We start from the raw sequence: 25,524 nt of genomic DNA, 5'->3' as shown, positions 1-25,524 counted from the left end.
GAGCAGGAGGAATGGTATTCAGAGACACACTGAAAAGGGAAAAAGGCGAGGAAGAGCAAAGCCATAAAATCTAAGTTGGAAGTTATTGGAGACTGGCTGGATGAAAAATGCCATCGCCATAAAATAATATTACAATTGGTCTGGCCTTATGACATTGATGAATACAGATGCTGCCCAGCGGGGTCTTTGGCTGGGGGGGAAGTGGCTAATTTGAACAGCCATCCTACCTGTGAGGGCGGTAAAGAATATTAAAGGAAATGAAATGAAAGGTTCACTGTCAGTTGTTTGGTTTATAGCCCCACTTTTCCATCTGATAGCAGGTTAGGTGTCGGACAGAAGTCCCACTTGCAAAGAATAGCTACCAGCGGGGAAGTTAGCCATGTGTGCTGGATTTATCGTTAATATACCTAAATTGAACTGCAAACCCGAGCAGGAATGGACCAAGTGTAGCTTTAGGCAAATATAACATATGACAAAAATCAAGCCTTCTCTCAACCTTGCATTCTGAAATTAGAGCTTATTTACTCTCATCCCACTCCAACACTTCGTCAATAATCGGACCGGAGGGGCCATGAGCACTGACAAATTAACGACAGCTGAGTGGAAAGGGACTAGCTGAAATCTGATCAGTTTTATTGACTGGAGGATGTTGAAAAGACAGCTGGATCTGGTCTTAATTACTGCAAAGTCATGTAATGCCATTTTATCACATTTGAATTGGGTTTACAAAAGGCCATCTGCAAACCATGAGGTCATTTTGTGATGGGAAGTGAGTTAAATTAAATGTATTTTTCTTAATGCCTCTTAGCAAAGAGCAATGGTACAATCTGTGCAGAGATTAACAAAAAGGGATGAACATGATGTAAGAAACACCAAGCCTTCCAACCCAAAAACCACACTGTTAGTTTCTACCCGCTAATTTGCCAAATTAGCTCCCCTACCGGTGACAGTGTGATCAGCATGTCGTCATCAATAACAGTTATGGTTTTAATCAATCAAAACTACATGGTTAGGTTTAGGACAGAATATGTTTTGGGTTACTTTACTGTATATAAGTGCATGCCATATTTACTTTAACTACATAGTTATGTTAGTTGCATAGTTATATTAAGTAAAAATATTTTAATGTTGTCTTTTGGTTGCACACAGCACATGAACAGCAATCTTCTGCGCCAAAGTCCTGTGTTTTGTTTTGTCATTTCCATACGAAAGTATTTAAATTTGGTACGCACAAGATGTAGGACATGACAGTTACGTTAGCTATGTAGTTGTATTTGCATAGTGACTTTAAGTTATAATAAGTTTAGCTAGCTTTTTTCACACAAAACATAAACTCTGTGCGTTTGACCCATCCATCCACCCAGATTGCCTACCTCTGCGGTCGCTTTTTATACTCTGTCTTGTGACTTCCTCCTTTCCTCTAGGTTAAATAAATACAACCAATAGAGGGCCTCACCCAAAAATAAACATACATGGGTTAGAAAAAGCTGCTTAGCATTTTTTAGGGAGGACAGTCTAGTTAGTGATATACATTATGTCATCTACTGAATTGGTACTGCTGTTGTTATACCAGACCAATACTGGCAATTTATTTTGTAAAATCATTCTCAGTGGCATAAAAATCTAAACTGGTGGTAGCACTTTACACTCTCAGGTTGAACCTGGAATAGACTTAGTGAAGTGTCGCCACTATACGTTTTTCCTTCAGTTTCTTTGTTTTACATCACCAGCATCACAGAAAATAAAAACCATGAACCCCTTGATTTATGCTTCATTCCACTGTAATGGTTATTTTCCCTGAGAAAATATCTGTACTACAGGAGCCCCTGGTAAGGTCAAGATAATTTCAAGCCTACACTGTGGGGTGTAACCTTCATAGAGAAGAGTGAGTCAATAAATAAGAGCTGGAAAAACAAAGAGGAAGAGACGTTAAAAAAAACACTTTAGATAAAGCTGACCAAACGATGGGGACAAGTGGAGTGGTCTTATCTCCTCATGGTCTGCAGGACAGCTTATAACCAAACCATACTTCACCCTATTGTATGTATGTATGTGTGTGTGTGTGTGTGTGTGTGTGTGTGTGTGTGCTTGTCTAGTATGGGGATCTTGCTACTAAATGCTTCAATCTTCTTTGACTCAAACTATAGATAATGTATGTGTCAAATAAAAGGAAGAAAGGAAGCATAGAATTTAGAATATGAAAAAAAGATATTTTTAGTCGCACTCAGTGGATTCAACACATTAACACATGGCCATTTATATCTGTCAGAATATCTCCTTCTCATATATTCTTTTATATTCCCTCGTCTCTCTATCAATGTCTGACAGTCAGCCTTTTTGATCAGTAAAACACAGTTTTCTTATCTTGTCTCCACCCAGCAAAATGATATAAAAGGCCTACCTTACTTGACTATGTATGAGACATTGGCGAACTGCCATATAAAAAAATCCACACTTCCTCCTGGCCATTTTTAATGTCTGTAGCTATGGTGTGATGGTTTCAACATCACAATGGCTCACACAATTTCTCATTTCCCTTTTTTGCATGTTTTACCTATGTGCAGCTGTGCTTCACATCTCTTCCTTTCTTTTCTCCTTTGCTCCTCACACCTTCCTTCCTCTTCCTTTCTCCTTCCACACATGCCTTGTTCTCTCTGCCACTTTCTGCTTCCACTTTGACCTCCTTGCTGGTTTACCTGTCTCCTTCTTTCACACTGTCCAGTTTATATTTGTCAAACATACTTTGTGTTTAACAAATCCTTGAAAGAAGCTATTCTTTTAGAGGGGTTAACTGTGATGTAGTACCTCATTGTGAAGGGGTGGGGACGTAGGCGACCCCAAACTGTCATGTTATCGGTGACTCACCACACTCAACCACTAAGGAAACTGTAAGGAGCCTGCAGTGGGAAGCGCACAATGTTGTCCGTGCATGCATCAATACACCCGGCCACTTAAACTCATTCTATCAAAACATCGTCATTTTACACATTTATGTAAGAGATGCAAACACACACAGAGACAGTACTGTAGGTCACCCATATACTGTACTAACAAGTCAACTATCTTAGTTCTGTTTTAATCCCTTGAAATATCTTTATGATATACATGACATATGTAAATCCCAAGGTATTTCTGAAAAAAAAAAAAAAAACTGTGTGCTGATCCACTTGTGAGTATGCTCCACAAACGAGGCCCCAATGCTTTAGATAACGGGGAAAATATAGGCATTACACAGCAGTGCTTGAAAAAAATGGAAAATGAATTCACTGTGTGTTATTAAGGTAATCAAATATATACAAAAAAAGTTTAAAAAGGAAAAATGTTTAAATATTGCTTCCAGATGTAACTCTGATTCAGGGTTTTCGCAAAAGTGGAAATTAAAATATGCCTTTATGACTGTGGACCATTTAAGCAGCAATGTGTTGTGTTTGTTGAAGCGTAAAGCAGCAAAATCCTTAAGAGGTTTCACAGATTGTGATTACGATTTCTTAAGTGCTATTAAGAGACGCCGTTAGAGCGATCTAACCGATATCTGCGGTTTGGATCTGTTAGTTTCTGCTGTGTCAAAGCAATCTGACACAACTAGATGGTGCCTGAAATTTGGATAAATGAGGCTCCGTTGTGACAGTGTAATTGTAACATGTCATATTAAGCATATGTCTGGGAAGTAATGGCAGGCTGACTGTGGTTTGTGTTCATCACCTCCATCTGCTCATCCATCTGTCTTGTCAAATACAGCTGATTTGCAGGCAAACTATGAAACTTCTCAAGTTGCGCTAATTGTGGACCTTTTGATAAGGATGTTAAAATGACCAAATTATTCTGTGGTAGGATGCTAAGTGTTCATAGGCTACATTCACATGGGCATTAGCTATTGTAGCAGTCTTGCTATATATAAATGTTTATTTCATTGATGCTGTACTGCTTAATGGGTTGGCTGTACAGTCACATATAGATTTAGAGAGATTGTCTAACTGCATGGTACAGCAAGTTTCTTCTCAACTTAATTCACTCTTTTTGGTTTGGTTTGGTGGAAAATATCCCTGATACAGCCACAGTCATCTTGCATTGGTGACGTCATTTGGAGCCTTTCTCTGTTTAGTAGAGACAAAGAGTGGAGTCTGTGGTGTTGAGGTCCTGACCTCACATGGCGTTACACCCCCGTTTTATAGAATCAAAGTAATTCATTAAAACCTAACTAGTCAAAAAATGGCCATTTAAACAAACCTCAGCATGATAAGAACTACCTTAAACGACAGAAAGAATCCTTGAGAAAAATTGATTTGGCATCTACTTGAGTTTTTAATTTGGCTCATGTCCCATCCGCTAACATGGAGGGGCGGGATTTATAATCTATACCGCAGCCCTCCACCAGGGGGCAAGCATGTGGTTTTCTATAGAAGCAGTGCCTCAAATTGTCTGACACCCACATGACACTTTGACCGAGAAACTGATGCAAACTGTTAACCGTAATATTCTTAATGGGGACTAGTGTTACACTTAACGTCACATAGTTTATTGAGGAAATTGCCCCACGCTAATTAAAACAGTGCCTGCATGACTGTCAGAGGCTCTGCCCCAGCCTGTCAGAGGTGAATCAATACAGTTCAATACACACATACAGCCTTGGCTGTAGTTACAATGAAGAGGAATCTTCGAGCTGCTCTTGTCAATATCTAGACCTCTGAAAATGTGGAACCATGTGGCCATCAGTTGCTTTTTCAAAATGGTGTTTACCATTCAAGCTAGATGTGTCCTTTAAGATTATTTGAACCATTAACTCCTTCCCAACACCGTTACAACCAACACAACCCACAGCTCTCTAAACATCTGAAAATCACCTGCCACATATGGTGGCCGCACCCCCGGCACTTCCTCTCCTGCCTATCCCTCACTGGGGCCCACTGTGACTTACTGCTGTATAATTGTCCCAGCTGAACGGCCCTCCAGGGAAACCAAATGACCTCTCACAATAGAGAGGCTAGGGCTAGAGCAGGAGAGAGGACATAATTCTTGCATAATGAACTAAGTAATGGGTCCATAGCAACAGCACAGTGACAGCATGATGTTTAAGGAAGGGAGCCACTGATGCAGCAAAGTGTTAGACACAATCTGGGTCAATGGGAGGACATTTTTCCAGAGGCTTCTAAATGTGAGACACATCACCTGAAGGACCTTTTATTAGGCAACTCAGTTCTTTATTCCAGACCAGTTTGATAGATGTAAAAATGAAGCTCAAGCCAACGGCACTTCAGTTCAAGCAACTAACTACATCCAAATGATGGCACTGCTTCCAGTCTAGTACAGAAAGTGAGGTACACAGCCACACTTCACCAAGTTAAGTGCTTAATGGACTGAATTAAAAAAACATGCATTGGTATGAAGGAATGCCAACCGAAAATGAACAAACAAGAGAGTTCTTTGCAGTTGTAGTGACTAGAGACCATTTTGAGAAATTAGCATAGCCTCCATGGAAATGAGGGTAAAAATCGACAGCGTTCCTTAAAGCGTTGACCTATAGCAGCCCCATTATGCAAAGCAGTGTCATTTGTAAGCATAGCTTTATTTGAGCAGCAAGTTTTATGTTAACCACATTTACGCTGTAAGAATTAGTGCCTTTAAAAGATTCAAATCCTGACCTGTAATTATATCAAACAAAAAAGTGTAGTTTTTAATAGCAGTAAAGTGAAACAATAATGCATAATTTCTTTATTTTTTTAAGAAAAAGTAAAGAAAAGCGGTGTCTGGGATATTGTCTCATATGATAATATAACATATATTAATAAAACCTGCTACCTCTTATGTTGAAATATTAGTTGATGAATATTAAAGCTATGGATTTGAATGAAAGAAAATATGCATTGCAAATAGAAGGTACAATACATGGAGTCTCTGTATAATTTTTCTGAAGGCTGAGGGCAGTATTATCTGAATAAGAGTGTCCTCTTTCAGACATCTTCACTTTTCAATATTTTACATCACAAGCATTTCGCTAAATGTTGCTCTCTAGAGGAACTTACAGTACAGTAACTTCACTCTCGCTTTCTGTAACATGACAAAAAAATTAGTAAGAAAATATATATCTTGTACAAGATAAACCTTGTGAGAAAAGAGGCTTTTTTATTCTGTTCTCTTTGCTGATCAAAAGATTTGTGGGATTCATTTAAGTGCTTTTCCCTGTTTGGTTTGATCCATATTCTCTTGGACACAGAGAAGCCATTATCCGTAGCGTGGTTTCCTTGATGTCTCAGTATGTTCCTGCGTCAAGGTGACACCATGCGACTTGTCAGGGAATGCACATGTCAGATAGTGAAAGATGCCTTGTGCTTGAAGGCAAAGGCTCTGCTAAAGACTCAATCCAACCCTCTAGCTCACACTTCTCTCTCTCTCTTTCGTACCCGCACACACACAGAGTCTGGCAGCAGAAGAAAATAATTAGGCTAGGGTGGCTGTCTGAAGCATAAAGATCCATTAGTAACAGAGCTTATACATTACAGGATGTCTTTACAAAGGTAACTGGGTACTGATGAGTACAGCCAAGAGAAACCACAGATCTCAAAAGGAACACACTCTTCTTTCACCTACTCTGTATTTCCAGTGTGCCATTGGCTTGCATGGAGGACCGCTAGCAGTGTCCATAAACACACCTATGACAAATATCTGAACTGCACATTTGGCCAAATGCACCCTTAACTGTTCACATTCAACAAATGGAACTTTTCAGGTATTTTTTTTAGAAATGGATGGCTGCCCTTTTTCACTATTCATCAGTTTCTACTTTTGGAACATCCACACCTGCTAACAATTACCAAGAAGGACTGAATCAGGGTGCTAAGCTGAGATTCTGTTCACGAATAATTTATTAGCTACATGTTTACTCAGGCAATTTCAGTATTGTGCAGTGGAACTGAAACACAACAAGTGCAATCTGTAAAATGTTGTCTTCTTTGTTAATTCCTAATGTTGTACAGCAGTGAGGAATTTGTACTTTAATTTGTATTTTGAAGATGTTTCCAGAATACAATCTGGAAACAAAACAACATTCTGGAGTTTGATTAAGTATGGTTTGATAAAGAAAATATGATGTGCTAGAAAAATCCAGTTGAAAGCATTTGAACTAGAATCTTGTATTCTTAAGACAGGTTATTAATTATAGGTTATTATTAATGTGTGTCCAGTGATTTGTAATGTATCACAGGCATTAAAATAATACATAAAGATGATAAATTAATAAAAATCATACTTCCATTTAAAAATAAAAGCGCTTTAGTGCTTCTTTCACCCAGAATCCTTTCATTTGTTAACACAAGGCATTTATTCTGGAAAATATGCAGGACCATATTATGGAAAAAGTAGTGCATCGGCTTTTAATGGGCTTTTAATTGTGACAATACCATGAAGAAATTAAATTACATGCTCTATTTTTTATGTACAATATGAAAGGCAAACTCAATCTAGATGGAAGGCGGCACCACAGCAGCACAGCAGCAGAAACACTGTTTGTTTGGATGGCGCTCCGGTGCGAGTTGCAGCAATTGAGCAAGGCAGCTGTCATGCTCTACTATGCAGACAGTGTGGCTCAGGCCTTATATCACAATATAATTATTTTTAAAACGAGTAAGTCATTTTAAAATCTAAAATATTCTGGGTCAAATTATTAATTTCTTGAGGAAGTAGCGAGATAATGAAAGCGGGGCATTATTGCAGTGATGAAACAAAACTGATATGCTTAGTATCCTACATCACTCTGACTGGGTTCTCTTTGAAATACTGACCTGCTTTAATATTGCATACATTTTATTATAAATTGAAGCAGCATTCTGGTGAAAATAAATTATCTACAGTAATAACAGATACAATTAATTAAAGATTAAATTACTTAAAATTACTTGTGAGGACAGATGGACACCCAGTAGAACAGACCTGACACCACTTTACATGTTGATAGTATTGTCACTATGACAGAGAGAAATATTTTATGTTTAGAGACGTTAATATAGTAATTAATAGTAATTACTGTAAAAGGCAGTTAAAAGATTACACACAGTATGCATCATCAAGCTTTTCTCAGCATTTAACCCAACACCTTGCAAAACCACCCACTACCCACACAGTGCAAACTGCACACACACACACACACACACACACACACACACACACACACACACAGAAGACTGCAAAACAAAATGGATATTTCTATTATAAACACACCCAGGAGAGGGATGCCTTTTCCTTGTGAGCACTGAAATAACTCCAAGGTCAGCGAGCTTCCATTTCCATTAGGGATTTATACCATAGCAAAGTGCTAATTAATTAGGCCTAATGTGAGACAATGGTTGGATTGTCGGCTCGTTCCCTTGTAGGAGATACAATGCTGGTCTTTTGGAGGCTTTTCCAGGTCAAATGAAAGCCTGTTTTTTGCCTTAATTTCGATGGAAAGCTTTGTCGGCTCTGCATGCTTTTCTAACAATGCTCTGACACACGTGGCCAGCTAAGCCACACTAACACTGAGCAGCTTTTCCAAAGCATTTCAGAGTTTAGTGGCTCACATTGATGTCTGATAAGAAAAGGTGATGTTGTAATACAATCTCTCTGACACTAGCAACACCAGCTTGGTAACAATGATGTGAACATTTTTGCTTAAGTGCTGTCATATCCTCAGGTGAAGAATGGAGTCCCTCTGTTTTGTGAAATGATTAAATCCCCTTATTAACAAGACATCCTCAGCAGACACAAAATGAAATGTCTTGTATGGCAACAGAACAAAGATTGGAATCTAGTACAGCTGGTGAAGAGAGGTGTGATGATTACACAGATGCCATTTCACAGCTGGTCCGTTAAAGGATCATTGCAATGTTTTGTTTTGTTTTATCGTTAATCGTAAGAGCCACCTCGAGGTTTTTCATTTCATTTTTCCATTCATTTCCATATAGTCTATAAAGAGACACCACAATGCATGTAATGTCTGTTTTTATATTATATAACTCTTATATGTTGCACCCAAGGCCAGGCACAAGGCTGGGCTAAAGTTACTTGAGCAACAGCCCATTTGTCCTCTTTGGCTGAGCTTTCAACCAGAACTGCGGGAGACCAGCGTTCATGTCCAATTCATGTCCTGTTTGAGGTTATGTACAGAAGTAGATTTCATAACTGTAACCCCCTTTACAACCCTGTCCTTTTCCTTTCTTCTTTTGCTGCATAAACCTAACAATTTAATTCACGTTCACAACATACAAATAGCAATCATCATGTGTTCAAAACAAACGAATGCAGACCCGTTCATGAGAATATATCGTGTGAGGATATGTGGATACGAAGGTTTTGATTTTTCAATAATCCAAGAATAGATATTGTTTACAGTCAATGTGAAACAATGTGGATGTTGAGCAACTAATTATCTATTGAATTGAAATGAAGTAAACTTGAATTTGGATTGGATTTGACACAGATCAAATCTTAAATGTAATGCATGCTCAATATGCAAACTTTGGTTATTCTTTGAAGAATTTATTCATATAAGAAAAAAACAGCTCTCATGGGTGTACCTATGCATTGCCAAATAACAATAACATAACACTGACTAAAATAAAGGCATCAAAAATGAATAACCTAACTGGGTCTGATCGCCAAAGACTCCTTACACAATTCTTCTTTCCTATTGTGCATTTGATGCCAAATATAATAAAACCCCAAGTATGCTTTCTTTTAAAGACTTCTTTAAAATTTGAACTTCCAGAGTCCAGAGGTTTCTGTTCAAAAAAGTAGCCAAAAAGAAGCTTAAAATTGTGACATTTCTATCAAAATTTTCCACATGTCTCGCTTAAAACTTCACCAAAAATAAGTAAAATATTAAATTCTGAGAGCATGTTCACACAGAGCCGAGGGGAGAGGACAGGAGAGGTTGTGAGTAGAGGCTGCATAGTTCAATATGAACTAATACCACATGGAGACCCAATTGGTTTTCCACTATTCATGACACTTGTGGGCACTTGGAAAAATGTTGTATATGTATGTACATTCTATTTTATTCCAATTAAAAATACATAATTTATCAGAGAAGTAAAACAAAGAAAAAAAGTGTATTATTTCAGAATACTCAGAATTTCAGATAGTGGGAATCTATAATTATCATATGTTTTGTATGAACTAGTGAACTGCACACTGCACTACCATGCTCACACAAGAGGCAAATAATGTTGAAATAAACAGTGAGCTCAGTAATTAGCTTTCTCATAAAGCAGATATGAAAGAGACCTTGGAGCTGAATGTTGTGCAGGAACAAAACCTCTCTCTGCCGGTTTTATCCAAAGGACTTTAGATATCAGACAGATGAACTTAATCAAAAATATGTATTCATGAGGAACAGGACAATAGCTCCCTCACCTTTTCATACCTCCCTGCCTTCTCATATCTATGGGATATCTTTTGCCTGTTCACTCATAAAATAGGATGCACTGTGGGACTAAATTAGGTTTTATAGAAAAAAAGGTGTGTTATTTTCCTGTGACAATAGTCCTCCTGTTGCTGCTTTGCATACACACCATCAAACACACACACTTAGACACACTCAATGACTTGTAGATACGTACTATATATATTCATTTTTCTCTGAAATATAGATGAACACAGTGTCTCTTTTACTCATAAACACACACACACACACACACACACACACAAACATAATCAGTATCTTCTCCTTTATTAAGTGATGCCCATTCATCTGAAACAGACTGAATATTTATGTATGTGATTGGTAATGAAATCCACTGTAGTATTCCATCACATTCATTCTGAAGTGGATCTGACAACGATATGATGATAATTTGGTAGCATTGGATTTGAAGATAATCATATTCTCCTCCAAGTGAGAACTCTGAGTGACTAGGCTGGCTCCTTATGGTGCACGTGTATTTTTTAAATTTGTATCGTGAGTCAAATTATTTCATTTACATATTTGACTGTCGGTGAGGTGTGGTAATGAGAAGCTGTTAGATGCACAGAGAGAGCAAAGAACATGACCAATAGGTCTATCAATTACTGTGCATATTCTAACAGTTAATATGGAATAAGTTGCACTGCTCTCCCTTGGATGTTGCTACATCAACTCATTTTTATAAATCACCTGCTATTTGGGGTCATGTTGAGTTCATGCATAACTATAACTTTAGTTTATTTTAAGATTAAATTACTAAGGAGACCTGTAAAATCAACCACACACACTTGTTTGCTACTATAAAGTAATGGACATTTTATTCTACTACAAATTGTGGATTTCAGTGTCAGATATGGCATGCAATATGAAAAAGGGACATAATTTGGCCTGGGCAGTGTATTGTTGTATTGTCACACCGTGTGAGTCAGAACCTCCAGGCCAAAACACAACAGTGTCTTGTTAAAGCCTGAGGCTGTTTGCATATTATCAACACCAAAACACTTAGTATAGCACCAAGACAATCTTTTCTGATGGAGAGAGCTCTGAGGCCTCAATTCTATGTGCATAATAAGTGTAACAAATCTATGCTGAGCCATGAACCTCAAAGTTCAGCTAAAGTTGTTGTGTGTTTTGAAAGAAGTGAGCAGGAGAAGTTCATTTTTGTGTGTTTGTGTTTGATTGATCTTGGTTTATCACACTGTCAATACTTCTTTCACTTTTAGGTTCAAGTACAGTGCTGCAGCAGATTACACGTGCAACAGAGCCATTCAAGATGTACTGCATGAATTAAAAGAGATCAGGTAATATTTTCAAAAGCCAAATCATTTGTGCCTCAACAATACTTTAATGTCATACCAGCGCCTTCCCTGCAGTCAGAGCCCCCCTGGCCTTCACCTGCTGTTTTTCAGAAAGACACTTACCCATGGATGGGGCCAGGTAGGAAAAAAAAAATAATGAGAGGAGGATCTTTTTTTTTCATTATGCAGTTTGAGAATAAAGTCGAAATGACGAGGAAAAAGTCAACTTTTTCTGTTCGGTAACGTTGGAAAGACATTCACAGATTGGTTGTTCCCGTGTCAATAAGTCATCAGAGGAACTTTGTTTCAGAGAAATGGCATCTATCTCAACAGTTAGGGAGACTGCAAGCTAAAACCTGATATTCATAATGTCATAATATGAGCAATAGCCACAATATTCAATATACTGAAATCCCCTGACACATAAATGAGCTATTCTTTGTAGAAGGCCAGCACAATTATTGTTATGGGAAAATGCTTTTATGTCATTTATGTGAATTTTTAGCATATATATTTGACGTGTTGAGTAAAATCAGGTTGTAGCTTGCAGTCTACTTTTTTTTCTCATGATTTTTTTCTCATATTTGGCCCTAATCCTCTTCCGTACATACCATCTAGAGAGTGACCACAAAAAAATCACAGAGACAATAAACAATAAAATCAGACCAAAAACAACTACCAAATGACAAACTGACTACAAGGAGACACAGAATGACTGCAGAGACACCAAAAACAACTGCAAAGATGCAAATTGACAATAAAAAACCCCCAACTACATCTACATTTTACAACAACAAACAACAATTACAAAGTTATTCAAAACAACTGCAAAGAGACACAAAATGACAACAAAGAGACTCAAATCATCTAGATACAAGACTATCAGAAAGGTAAAACAAGCACAGACAAAACTAAATGCAAAAAACAGAAACACTTACAAATAAACACAGAAAAACTACAAAATTACCACAAAGAGACACAAAACCACAACATAAAGAGGCTAAACAAAAATACAGTCTCATGTGTAGGAGAGCTGGAGGTGTCTGTACCCAGGGGCCCATTGTCTTATAATGCACAAAATGCCTCCAGCAGAGTTCATTTTTTTGTCCCATGTAGACACCTGTACACATGAGTTGAATAAGTATGTGACGACTACATGGTCCTTTAAATGAAAGTAGAATTATTATAAGCTTCAAAAACATACTGTGCCACTTGTCAGCTGGTTTTATCCAAAGTGCCTAGCAGCTACGTATATAAAGTGCTTGCATTTTTGGCAGATGGGCCCACTGGGACCTAGACCCCTGACCCTGACTGTGTTAGCACCATATTAAACTCACTGAGCTACTGTGCAGCAGCACCATACATCACTTAAGTGGAACATTTTTACTTTTAAGCATGTAGCCTTTGGTACTGACTGCCCCAGATAGCTACTGACAGCTCACAATGTGCAAATCACAATGTGGAGGTTCAGTAGAGGTGTCCAAGTGGACGCTGCTTTAATCTGGAAATAGATTTTAGAATTGCATCAGTATTATAAGCTTGAAATTTATGTTTGTCAGAATAGGATTTATCAAGCTCCCATGCTGTACAGTACCACTGAAGATAACAAGGCCCATGGTATTATTACCCCTTTTTTTATTTTTCACACAACATTCCACTTAATTAAGAAAGGGATATAATGGTATTTCTAAGCCTCTAAATTCAACACCTAACATGCACATGCCAAGAAAATACATACAAATACATGTTTTTTAACATGTGAGTGAAACCTTCATGTACCATTTTACATCCTTTTCATACAGAGACTGTAAAAGGACGTGTTTTGAAAGGACATATAGTCTGTATTGAGGACAACACACAAGGTCACCCTGAGACTACTTCTATTAAGAGTTTAGAAACAAATTAATATTAGATTATACCTTATAACATGCACCCATTCATTCGCTTTTGAAAAATCGTATTCTAAAATCTGTCTGTCCTCTATCTTCTCTTTCATGCTTTTTATCTGTGGCACCTCTATCAGATTGCTATCTTTAATTTTGGTTATTACAGAACAAAGTTGTACAGATTGCAAACTCCTCCAGCTAAACTAACACATCGACAAACAGAATGTCCAGTTCCATAGACCATGGGCAGAGCGCGAGAACTCCAGCTGGGTTTGAATGCAGCCCTCTAGCTGTGAAGTGGCAGCGCTAACCACTATCCAGTGTGGCAGCTATATCTTTTTTTTTTTACGTTGCTATTAAATTATTATGGCTGACTAAAGTTTTTCCTTCTGTCACAGGCAACAACAAGATTATCAGACTGCCAGGAAGAAGGAGAAACATTACACTTGGCTTAGACAAAGTGAGGACAAATGACTCTCTGCCTGCAAGCTGAAGCATTGAACCGTATGAGTTTTTGTATGCAAATGTACCTAATGTTCTTCAACATGAGTGTGAGTGCTTGTATACATGCAACATATGCAAATATATGTCAACCAGTAGATATGAGCAGTATGTTAGCAGTCTGTGCTTGTGTGCAAGTGGATCCCTGTGTGTTTATAAAAGTTAAACATTGCACAGCACAACACAACTGTCAGCTACTTGTCATTTTCATGCCCAGTGCCAACGTTATGTACATTGCAAATGTACTTTCACCGATCTGTGCACATATGGGTGTGTTGGTCTTTAAATGAGGTTTGGTCAGACGCATTGTTGGTGCATTGCTATCTTGAGGCAGCAGAAACCAAATGCAACGTTGATCAACACAGTCTTAAGTCAATGATGCAGAATTTTCTGCACCAAAATTTTAAATGAATCAAAATGTGAATGTAGCAGAGAAGAGCAGAGATGTTGTCCGACCAAAAAACTCAGTGCACCTTCATTGTTTATTTCAGAAACTTAAAGTGTAGTTGTTTTTTGTTTTTATTTTGTTGCCCCGATATGTTCTGCACTGACATTACTGCACACATGGAAATGTTTCCAATTACTAAAAGCAGTCTCTCTCTCATCATTAAAACAGTCATACATCAATACAATACATAATTTAAAGAGCAACACAGCCACAGGGAGAGGAAGAGGTAAATGTCCATGTGGGTGAAGGCCTCTAAATCTGGGGAAAAAATCAATCTGGTGGATGGTGTATGCATGCTCATGGGTTCAGATAGACTCCAAGCCAATTGACTTCTCAGGTAAATTGGTTATCTGTGCATTTCCTTTTCTGCAGTCAAACAGAGTTGTTGATGGGACAGAGGACTGGGAGACAGTGGAGACAGAAAACCACTCACTTCTCTGGTTTGACTCAAAATAGCAACGCACCAGGTGCAGGTGCACCTGGCTTTAAAAGGGAATTGGAGATGACACTCTGATTGGTCTAATTTATGATCTGCCTAAAACAAACCTATGGTTAATTCAGGGGCTAAGTACAACCCTTTTGCCCTTGCACCTTCCTTTGGACCCACGCTGTGTCCTGTGGACCTAGAAAAACGAGTTGGACATGCCCTAATCGCTCTTGTACTTGCACTTTAGACACACTATGGTCTAAATACAGTAGGGCCCTATGTGTGCAATTGAGCCTTCTTAAGTGGCTCAATGACATGCGTTCATGAGTGCTCATTCACTTCCTACTGTATCTGTAAAAAGCGTCTAAAAGGCAGCTAGCCTGCACTTTAATTGCCCCCTCCATACTGAGTGAGTCAGAAGGCAGTCAGAAATTGTGCTCCTTTTTCATAACAGAGAAAATATAAAGCAGGCATACAGCCTTCCATCAATATAAGGGCAAAACATTCCCTCATGATGGACAAGATGTTGTCTCCTGATTGGGTAGAATTCAGAACTGTATTCAATTTACAGTCATGTTTTTTCTTTGTTATTGGACAAACAGATCAGAGTAATTATGAAAAAGCTTTTTTTAAGTGGTCAAATTATGCTCATATTCAAGTTCATACTTTTATTTTGTGTTTTTACTAGAACATATTTGCATGTCTTAATGTTAAGTCATTAACTCAATCTGTCTGTCTGAATAAACCTCTGTGTAAATTGTTTAGTTTTAGGGCCTGTGTTAAAGCTGCTCTTTGCCATTTGGTCAGTATTTAGCTTTGGATTGAGCATTTTGGTACTTTAACAGTATTTAACTAGCACCTGTAGACATGCTTTGTAATGGAAACAAATATTTTCAGGTTTCATTAGAAAACAGCAGTCCTGTTTTATTATCATTGTGAATAGCAGCCAAGCGGCAACCTCCGGATGATGTTCATTTTGTAAATGATGGTCCCAGTTAAAGTAAAATAGACGATAAAGCAAGGTATGCTTTTGGGCGGGGCTACTTTATTACTGACAGGTTTGAGAACTTTGGAGTCGGCGTTTCGTTTTTCATTGTCCCGGTGGCTACATCTGCTTCTTATATACAGTCCATGGTAGCAGCATATGGATCCTCTCTGGATTTTCAGGATGACTCAATTCCAGATCAGTACATAAGATCACTCAAGCAGTAATTTCACAATTATCACCAATGCATGATCTGAAGCCGATAGCTCTTTGCTCTGCTTGTTTCCTGGATGATCTAAAACAAGATACATTTGAGGTAAATTTTCCTTTCACTATGTAATCATAAGAGTATTGACTCCCTGTGACCATCAATTACATTTATTGAGGACTGTGTCCAGTCATACTCTGCATGCACACACACACACACACACACACACACACACACACACACACACACACACACACACACACACACACAGAGCACATATAAGAGTGGCATAAAAGAACATGGTGTCATAACAGAGCAGAGCAGCGAATAGAACAGGGGCACTGCTTAAGACACGCGTCACAGCACTTTATCACATATATAAAAGTGAAGAAACGCAGGATTCTTTCCTTAATGATGGGGATTTTTTTGGCTTAATAATGGCTCACAATGTCAAATGATTCAAGTTTGCCTATTTCACAGATTTAATTGCAGTCCACAAAGAAAAACATCACAGACCATTTCTAAGGTCAGAGACTGAAAGTAAATCCACAATTTTTTTTAGATGATTTTGTTTGCTCTATTCTATTAATAGCTCATATAATGTATTAGTGATTCCTTTAATAGCCAATCCAGATTATCATGATATTTTTCAAACAACCGTCTGCTGGGAATGCCATTCCCTTCAAATTCATCATCCTGATGCACAGACTGAAACGTTTCCATTTCCTTCAGCAGAAGTAGCAGTTTGTTTTCTAATAAGCAACATAAAAAGTGAGTGTTAAGAATCAATGATGTCGCCACAACTGAACAGACCAAACCCAGGTTGCTTCTCACAGAACCACAGACCAGGAAGTCTGCAAAAAAACCAAAAATATTAATGTGTTGAAGCAAGCAAACAGCTGAACACAAAACTGTAAAAAGGGTCTGTAAAAAGAGATGCAGAAACTGTATGTATTTCTCTTTTTAATGGCTCTGTATTTCACTGTAGTGTACACTTTATTCTCTATCTTATTTAATATCACCAATATTGAGAATCTCCACTTATTTAAATGTCTTGCAGTTTCATTGTGTATTATAATAGAGCAGGTTTTTTTTTTCCACAGCTGACATTTTTATTTGTCAAATACGTGGAAAAATTAATGGCTGCATTCATGTGTAGCTGTTCCATTCGCAGCACCCTTGTTCAGCACATACTGGCTCATTGAAGCACCTAAATGAATCAGAGCCTTTGATTATTAATTGTACCTGTGCTTTTGGTATCATGACAATACATGGTGTCAACCAAGAGAAAGGCAGGCCTTTTAACTGCACTCTCATTGACCTCTTTCATTTTTGTAAATCATTCAAAATGAGAAATTTGAGGTAATTAACAAAGAATGCGGTCTAAAAAATACTCTGGCAGGCCAGGAAGGGTTCTTTCAAAAGCAGCGCAGAATGAGACAAGTTGATCATTACAGAAAGAGAAAAGTAGGAAGTATTATACTGGCCCAGTGCACAATGCCCACAGTCACATAAAAATTCCTTTTGAATGTGAACATACTGCTACTTTCTCCAAGCCAAGAGAGTTTCCAGATCGCCAGAAATCTGTTACATTTCCAATGTGTTTATTCTTACTATGTGCTGCAGACCAAATCAAATCATGAAGCTATAGTCATAATTTAAAAAAAAGGGAAAACATATAAACTATATATCAAAATGCACATCTTCAATAACAGCCCGGCATGGGAGCAACGGCCATTCCTTCGTAGAAAGAGACAGAATAAAAAAAGAGGTCAGGGGATGAAACTAACAAGTAGAAGAGACAAATCCTATGGACACATGGCTGATCAATGGAAAAAACACACCCAGGAAATCACAAAGAAGCATGCACAAACAGAAATATATATTTAAGAGTGACTGAGAGTAATAACAAGTAACTCAGAGAGATGCACAGGGCGCCACAGAGAAGAAGATAAACAGAGGATGTTAGGAAGAGGAAAAGATGTGGAATGAGTTGTAAAAGTGACGATTAGCAAAAGAATGAAAGTTTGTGTGAGTTTCTGCCAATTTGTGCGACTCACACAGTAATGTGGTGGCCCCGATGATTCACCCTGCAACATCAGCCTAGATCCCACAGAAAGGTCAAGGCTTCTTTTAAACTACCTGCTTCACTCTGTTTCTCTCTCTCTGTCTCTGTAACACACATTCACTTGCTTTCTGTGTCAAAGTGTTTGTGTGTGTGTGTAACTTACACTGAATGTGTAATTGCATGTGTGGTATGTGTGTGTGTGTGTGTGAGTGTTTTTTTTCTGTGTGTCTTGTCTGTGTTTCCGCTCAGCGCCAGCAGCAGCAGTACCCGGTCTTCCTGCTCCAGCCAGTACTGGTGTCACCCTGAAGCACAGAGCCCATGTTGTGACAGAAGACTCTGGACAACACAGACAAACTAAATGCCACCTAGCTCGCTGTTTATAGGTGTGAATGTGTGTGTGTGTGTGTGTGTGTGTGTGTGTGTGTGTGTGTGTGTGTGTGCGCGCTCATGCACGCACGCTCGCCAATAACACCCATTCTACAGCAGTCGTATTATTGCACTAGCTTTTTTCCAAAGCCACAGTGCGGGAACAATAGATTACACATTCTTCTATTGACTCCCATTGCCGGTGACAGTTAGGGTGATAACTGCCAAAGCTGTAAAAGGGCTTGTGTATATTTGGAGATTCATGGTCTTATACTCCGTTGACTTATACTGTCATTACTGATAATGTCACAAGAGGTTTGCCGGTTACTTCGAAAAAGCAAAAAGCTGGAAAATCGGCTGAACAGAAGGTTTATTTTTTGATCAACTGGATTTGCTTGGCAGTTACCTGGCACTCAGTGTGAGCCTTTAGAAAAGCCCAGCTTAAGGGCAGAGTAAAACATCTGTTTTGCTCAAGAGGCAACCTGCAAGACTGAAAAATTAAGCCAAAAACAGCAGTTTCATGACCAGCCACTTGAGGCTGACTCCAAAAGTCCCCATAAACACCCATGTTAAAATGTCCAACTATACAGCAGAAAAAAACATGATTGTAAACATTACTCTGTAAATGCAAATGTTACCATTTATGGCAACTGTAAGGACATTTTAAATGTTTTCTATAACCCACCAGTTTAAATAATATCAAGGCTTAAAGTTATTCATAATTATGAATGTGGGAGCAACCGGACTTCATTTGGCCTGCCTCAGCTCACCCATGCTCCACCCATTTTTGGATTAGCCAGGAGTTAGGGGGAGTTTGGCACTGCCAAGATGGTGACAGCTGGAGCCCCTCACATTGATCTTTGCATCGCCTCTTTGGAAACCTACAGGTGGCATCAGAGTCCATGCCCCTATAAACAGTCGGTTTTGCTGTCTTTTGCAATGTTCTTGAGACAACATTTTCACAGACGCATGGCAAAGGGTGACTAAAACCAGAAAGAAGCAATCCTGCAAAGCCAAAATCATCATCACCATCCCTGCTGTCACAATATTGCCATCAACATCAACATCAACATCATCATCCTTGTCATCATCAACCAATAGTTTTCCACTTACCTGGTCATGTCCCGAAGAGAGTAATGAATCCACACATGATTTGATTTTGAACTAAACTAAGCTAACCCTTTTTAAATGAATAAAATCTGGTCTATGTTTAAGAATCATTGGTTGGGTTTCTGAACCAAGTCCATCCCATCAGTAGAGGCTACTTAAAGTTAAACCCGCCAGCTCACTGTCCCACTGCCTCAGTGGTTAGAGTGCCAGGTCAGCTGGTTGATACAGGTCACCCTGGTTTGGTGGTCAGATGAAAAAGCTTGTTTACAGAAATGTGTGATTGCTTTATGAGACATTGCTGGGTGGAAACTGAGTTTATGTGGCTGAATTGATGTTTTGTATGGAAAAGGTTGATGTATGTGCTTTCTGTTGGATTCTGTAGGATAGGAAGGGGGAGATTGGCAGAAGGAGCGTCACCTGTTTTTGCTCCATAACTAAGTAGACTTCATAATTTGTTACCTGAAGGTCTTGGTAGTTGATTCATATGGAGAACAAGCTGGCTGCCATCAGCAATTCTGTTATCTGATTTATTCAAATGGCCATATAGTTAATAAGTAAATAGATGCTAAATTAATAAGTACTGTATTTCACAGGCTTGATTCAGAGTATAGAAATGAAAGGTTCAAGGTTTCTACATGTGATGCTGGGATGCAGATAGAGCAGACGATATGTAAAAAATGAGATATAATGAGATACAGGGCGATGCCTATATAAATATATAGGTGACTTTTGCTGTGTGTGCCTATTGTTCAAAGCAGAATATTTATTATGCAGCTTTTCTTAATTCTGAAACTCTTGACTGATATTTTCTCCTGCCTTTTCTTTTTCAATCGATCTTTCACTGTTTTCATTCTCCCCTACTGTATCTCACTTTCACACGCTGCACTTTGAAGTGTGAGTGTGTGCTTTTGCACATATATGAGCATATGTGCAGTCTTGAAAGTGAGTCCACACTACTGTATGCATCAGTGTGCTTGTATGTACATGCAAAATATGTGTGCATGCTTCCAATAAGAGCAGGCAGTTGAGTTTATATGTTATATTGTGTTGCATGATGGCTTCCATGCCTGCTTGCATCCATGTGATTGTATGAAAGCAAAGTTAAAGCCGCACGAAGGGCAGATGACCTGTAGCCAGACACTGCTGTGTTTGGTTGAGCCTCACAGCTGAGAGGGGAGAGACCCCAGCTGACTCACTCCAAACACACACACAATAACACACTGCTTCATCACGCAGTGGTGTGTGTGGTGCAGGCAGGAAGGAAAACATGAGGGGTAACATGAAAGAAGGAGGAATGACAGAGGGGGAATGGAAAAATAAAGAATAAAGAATAAATAGTGGTGATAATTGAAATGAAAAAATGGCTGAGACACAAAAAAAATAAAATAAATTGTGTGATTTACAAAAACAGAGAGCAAGAGCTAAAGCTCTGGTTTGTACGCTGTGCAGGTAACAACATGTTCTGCCCTCTAGTCCAATAACTGGTCTGTTGGATGCATCCAAATGTAAAAGCATATGAGGGCATCTACCTTATTACATGCATCTCTTTCCTTCTCTCTGTGCCTCCTGAAATATCATTTCTCCTTCTCACTGTCTTCATTTCTCATTTCTTCATTGCCTCTCCCTCCATCCCTTCTTCATCATCTTTTTCCGTTTTTTTTAGTGTAAATTACCACTACCTCCATAATACAATCTACTCAGTGACTCAGAGAGCAGTCTTTAGGGTGACCTGAGGTTTAGGGTAACCTGACCTGAAGTTCAAATAGTCAGGAGCAGTGTCTGCATTAACACACACACTATATATATATAGTGTATATATATATTCATTATGTTCACTTTGCTTACAGTGACATTTTCCTTTTACACTTTCTCCTGCAATTTTCTTTCTTGAAGAACAGTTATTTTTGTCTTGTGCAAACTCTGGAGAAAAACACGGACACATCATCTGTGGCATCTCCTGTTGGCTTTTGACAGGGCTTTTTAGAGCCAGGAGTTTGTGTTTACCACTAGCTGCCATCTCGTCAGTTATTTAGAGCCAGGAAAGCCAGATTTTGGCAGCATGGTGAAGTCTGGATGGAGCAGATTTTGGTCAAACAGGCAGCAATCCCAGCGACTAAGTGTTCAGACCTAAAAGCTGCGTATCTGTCAATCAAGCAAACCGGTTGGCGACACTTTCTCTGACAACCATGTCTGTGATGTATTATAAACATACATATGTGTTAAAATCTGCTTTAAAGATTGTATGATTATAGTGACAAGCACTCATAGGTATTCCTAATGCTCTATAACAACAGTCATACACATTAAAAAACATTTTATAATCACTTATAAGGTCAAGTGTCATCATATGTCATAATTTCTGGTCACTTACTAACTTTTTTTGCAAGCCCAGGTCCATAATGCATAATAAACGTATTAATAGAGTGCTAGAAGCAAATTAGATCCAGTCTAATTATGCAGTTTCAGGTATTATTCATTTTGTATTAGTCAATTATGTCTTTAGTTCGTGTTTTTATGGGAAAACTGCAATTAGTTTTGTCAATTTATAGTACTCTTTTCTGTTACGACTCGTTAAACAAATCAGTTACTTTTACCTTCACTATGTTGTTCTCGCATGGATTCAATATTTTTTTAAACTTTACTTAAGCAATGACCACTTAAGAGTGATTTATAACCAGCTTGGATAGTATTATATCAGCCTATACGTCAGGAATTTACAACACTATTATTTTCATGAGGATTATAATACACTATGCTCCTTGAAAAAAAAGTCAGTAACTGACCAGGAATTATGAAATATTGTTATATGTGACCTAATAAGTCATTTAAAAGTAAACAACATGCTTTGTAATGTGTTGTGATTATTGTTTTACAGGATTATGGCTATTGAATGCTTGTTACTGTAACATCGATTCCATAGAAGTTGGTACGTTGCCTAAAATGTAAATTAAAGAGGCAGCGATATTTGCTGCATTTTATTGTAAACTGTAAAAAGACAATATATTATATGTTCAAAACTGATACAATTTTTTCAACATTAAACATTCTGTTTTTAATTACGCTTTACATAACATCCCAACTTTTTTGGACTTGAGGTTATATAATGATACAATGCTATAAGCAGATGCACTATGTTTAAAATGCATTGCAAATGTAGGTGTCATAGAAAATGTTACTAAGTTGTCTAGCTGATAGACCCATACAGGCACAAGGTGTGACTGGATGGTTGGATGAGAATGAAATCTCATCACTCAGCAGCTATCACATATAAATGATAGATTATTTGTAGCATCTATGCCAAGCTGTTCTGGTGGCTCGCGGCTAAACACGTTCCAAAGGAACCATGCTGTTTTTTTCTTTAAATTTATCACCCATTAATAGACATAAAGTATGTTTACTTGCTTCTGTACTTCTCTCGAGAGTTTGGTGGTCTTTCCAGCTGGCCTTCTGTTCAAACTGCGTCTTCAGGGACACTCTGCCGTGGTGTTTACTGCTAGTTCCCTCCTCCTCCTCCTCCCTCCCTGCTTACGACCCCTCTTTCCTCACTCGCCAATCCATCTTTCCCTCCACTTACATTTATCTCTCTCTCTCTCTCTCTTTTCCTGTGGTATAGCCTGGGCTAATTGTTACATCGTTTCAAGTGCTGAAGTCGCCCTGTGTAGGAAGCGTGGCTGATCGCCGCTGGGTCTAAAGCGACGTGGGGGATGGGGAATTGAACAAGCATTGGCCGTCAGAGCTGGTTAGCTTCACAGAGCTCCTGTCACAACTACACTCACAATACAACCTGTTTACTACCCAGGCCCCCTGCAATTACCAGCTCCCCAGAAGGGGCCGAGCCGGCGCCTGGGGAGAACTAACACTCAGCAGAAAGAGAGGAGGGATAGGAGGGGAGGGGGGGGGGGAGCCCCATTAAGAGGCTGAGGCAGGGTGGTGTGTGTGACAAATCCTAGAGGGACAAGCATGGGGCGAGCATGTGTATGTGCTTTATATGTGTGGATGCTTGGGGCTTTGGTGTAAGAAATTTGATACTACCTAAACGGTGGCCGATCATGGTGTTGTGCTGAGTAGAAGAGATGATTTTTAGCAAATGAAGGCAGGTAAAGGATATTTAGTGTTATAGGGCCTTTGGAAAATCAGCCTGTTTCTATGAGTCTATAAAGCCAGCATTAAAATGATTGAATCGATGAAGGAAGGAACTGTCTACGCAATAAAGTGATGTAGCGAATGGGTGAGGATTTTAGGGTGCAGGAAATTAGATGAAACGGTATGAATGTATTGACGTGTTGGGTATATAGTGGCGTCAACCTGTCGCCGTGACCTGGCCCCTGACTCACAGGGACAGTGGGGCAGTGAAACAAGCAGCAGCACGGGGCCCCTACAACACAACATTGCTTCTCAACAAAGGACCCCTCATAAAGCAACAAACTGCAAAGACAGGATGTGCAACAAGGTGTGAAAAGGAAAGGTAATTTATTAATTTTCCGATTACTAATTCACATGCTCATGTGACAGAGCTAATTAACAGCAAGGAATATTTAGGATGTCTCAGTCTGAACAGCTAATAACTCTTTTTAGGAGTAGTGGGGGCTAGGGTTGCAACAGAATGAGATCTTCACGGTACAATAAACAATAAAATGTCACGGTTTCATGGTATTGTGGTATATACAGTATTACATAATCACTGTATCATTACCAGTTCAAATGACCCTTAAAGGCACAAATATATATATATATATATTTATTTTTTTTTCATCATAATTGAGATTTCAAGGATGTGTAAAAACTCACCCTTTTGGACATTTTTTTTTAAAAATACTGTAGATAAGCAAATGTCCATGGTATGATAACTTTATTTCATTTTTATACCATGGTATACCGCGCTACCGCTGCAACCCTCGACATGGGGATGGTTGAGAAACAGTGGGTTAGGGAGCCCGTACCACCTGGACTAACTGTTATTAAACTCTCAATATGTCCCACAGACTACACTTGTTTCTCCAGGAGTATCTGACAAACCTGTTTTTTTCTCTCATTGCCTTCATTGGTGGAGTAAACACATTGCATTGCATTGCAACTGCATTCTCCATACAATAAACCAATGGTACACTGCAGGCAAAAAATATGATGTTCATTTTTGAGGTGTTGCAGCATCTTATCAATACGCTTTCCAAATACTGCATTTCTATTTGATCTATCCTCTTTCCCCCCTAATCCTCCTACCATGCTTTTCATCCTTTCCACCATAAGTCATCAGATACTCCTGGAAGCCATTCCCACCTGAAATCTCATCATCCATCCAATCTGTCTTTCATCTTTCCTCCTCCAATCTTTCCATCTCTCCCCCATCTCGGTCTTCTCTAACAGTGGGAATAGCTGTAGTGATAGTCAGCTGTGGTCCAGAAGTGGAAGGAGTTTTTTTTTTTTCTTTTTTCCTTTTTCTCCCTGCCCACTTACACTGCACATCTACGCGGATGGACTTGATGGCAGCCACCCCCACCCCGTTGTCGGCCTTGCAGTAGTAGCGACCCCCCTGCACCCTCTGGATGCCCTCGATGCGCAGCGTCTCGTTGTAGATGGATGTTTCCTGGAACTTGTCTGATGCACTGCCCGCCGTCTTCGTCCACCGTACCTGAAGAGAGCGGGGGAGGGGAGAAAATGTTGAATTGGCGGAAATGTTATCGGTGAAAGCAAGGTGTAGCAAGGACTGAATCAGTCAAAGAGAGAGCAAAGAGAGCTAGGAAGGCAGGCTCTGACATTTGCTTTAAAAAAAAACCCTCCAAAGACAGTATGAAGAA

The 25,524-nt window shown here is 38.9% G+C and overlaps 1 protein-coding gene across 3 annotated transcripts in view; it reads right to left on the bottom strand.

Annotated features, from left to right (window-relative positions):
- LOC131987720 (MAM domain-containing glycosylphosphatidylinositol anchor protein 1) overlaps positions 1-25,524 on the bottom strand; it is a 224,345-nt gene that overhangs the window by 113,771 nt on the left and 85,050 nt on the right. For all 3 annotated transcript variants that reach the window (XM_059352583.1, XM_059352575.1, XM_059352592.1), the window contains exon 4: positions 25,184-25,358. In XM_059352583.1, the coding sequence (XP_059208566.1) occupies positions 25,184-25,358 (175 nt within the window). The remainder of the gene's footprint in view (positions 1-25,183; positions 25,359-25,524) is intronic.

Source organism: Centropristis striata, chromosome 2, assembly GCF_030273125.1.
Source record: "Centropristis striata isolate RG_2023a ecotype Rhode Island chromosome 2, C.striata_1.0, whole genome shotgun sequence".
Lineage (NCBI taxonomy): Eukaryota > Metazoa > Chordata > Actinopteri > Perciformes > Serranidae > Centropristis > Centropristis striata.
This window is presented reverse-complemented; position numbering and strand designations above follow the sequence as displayed.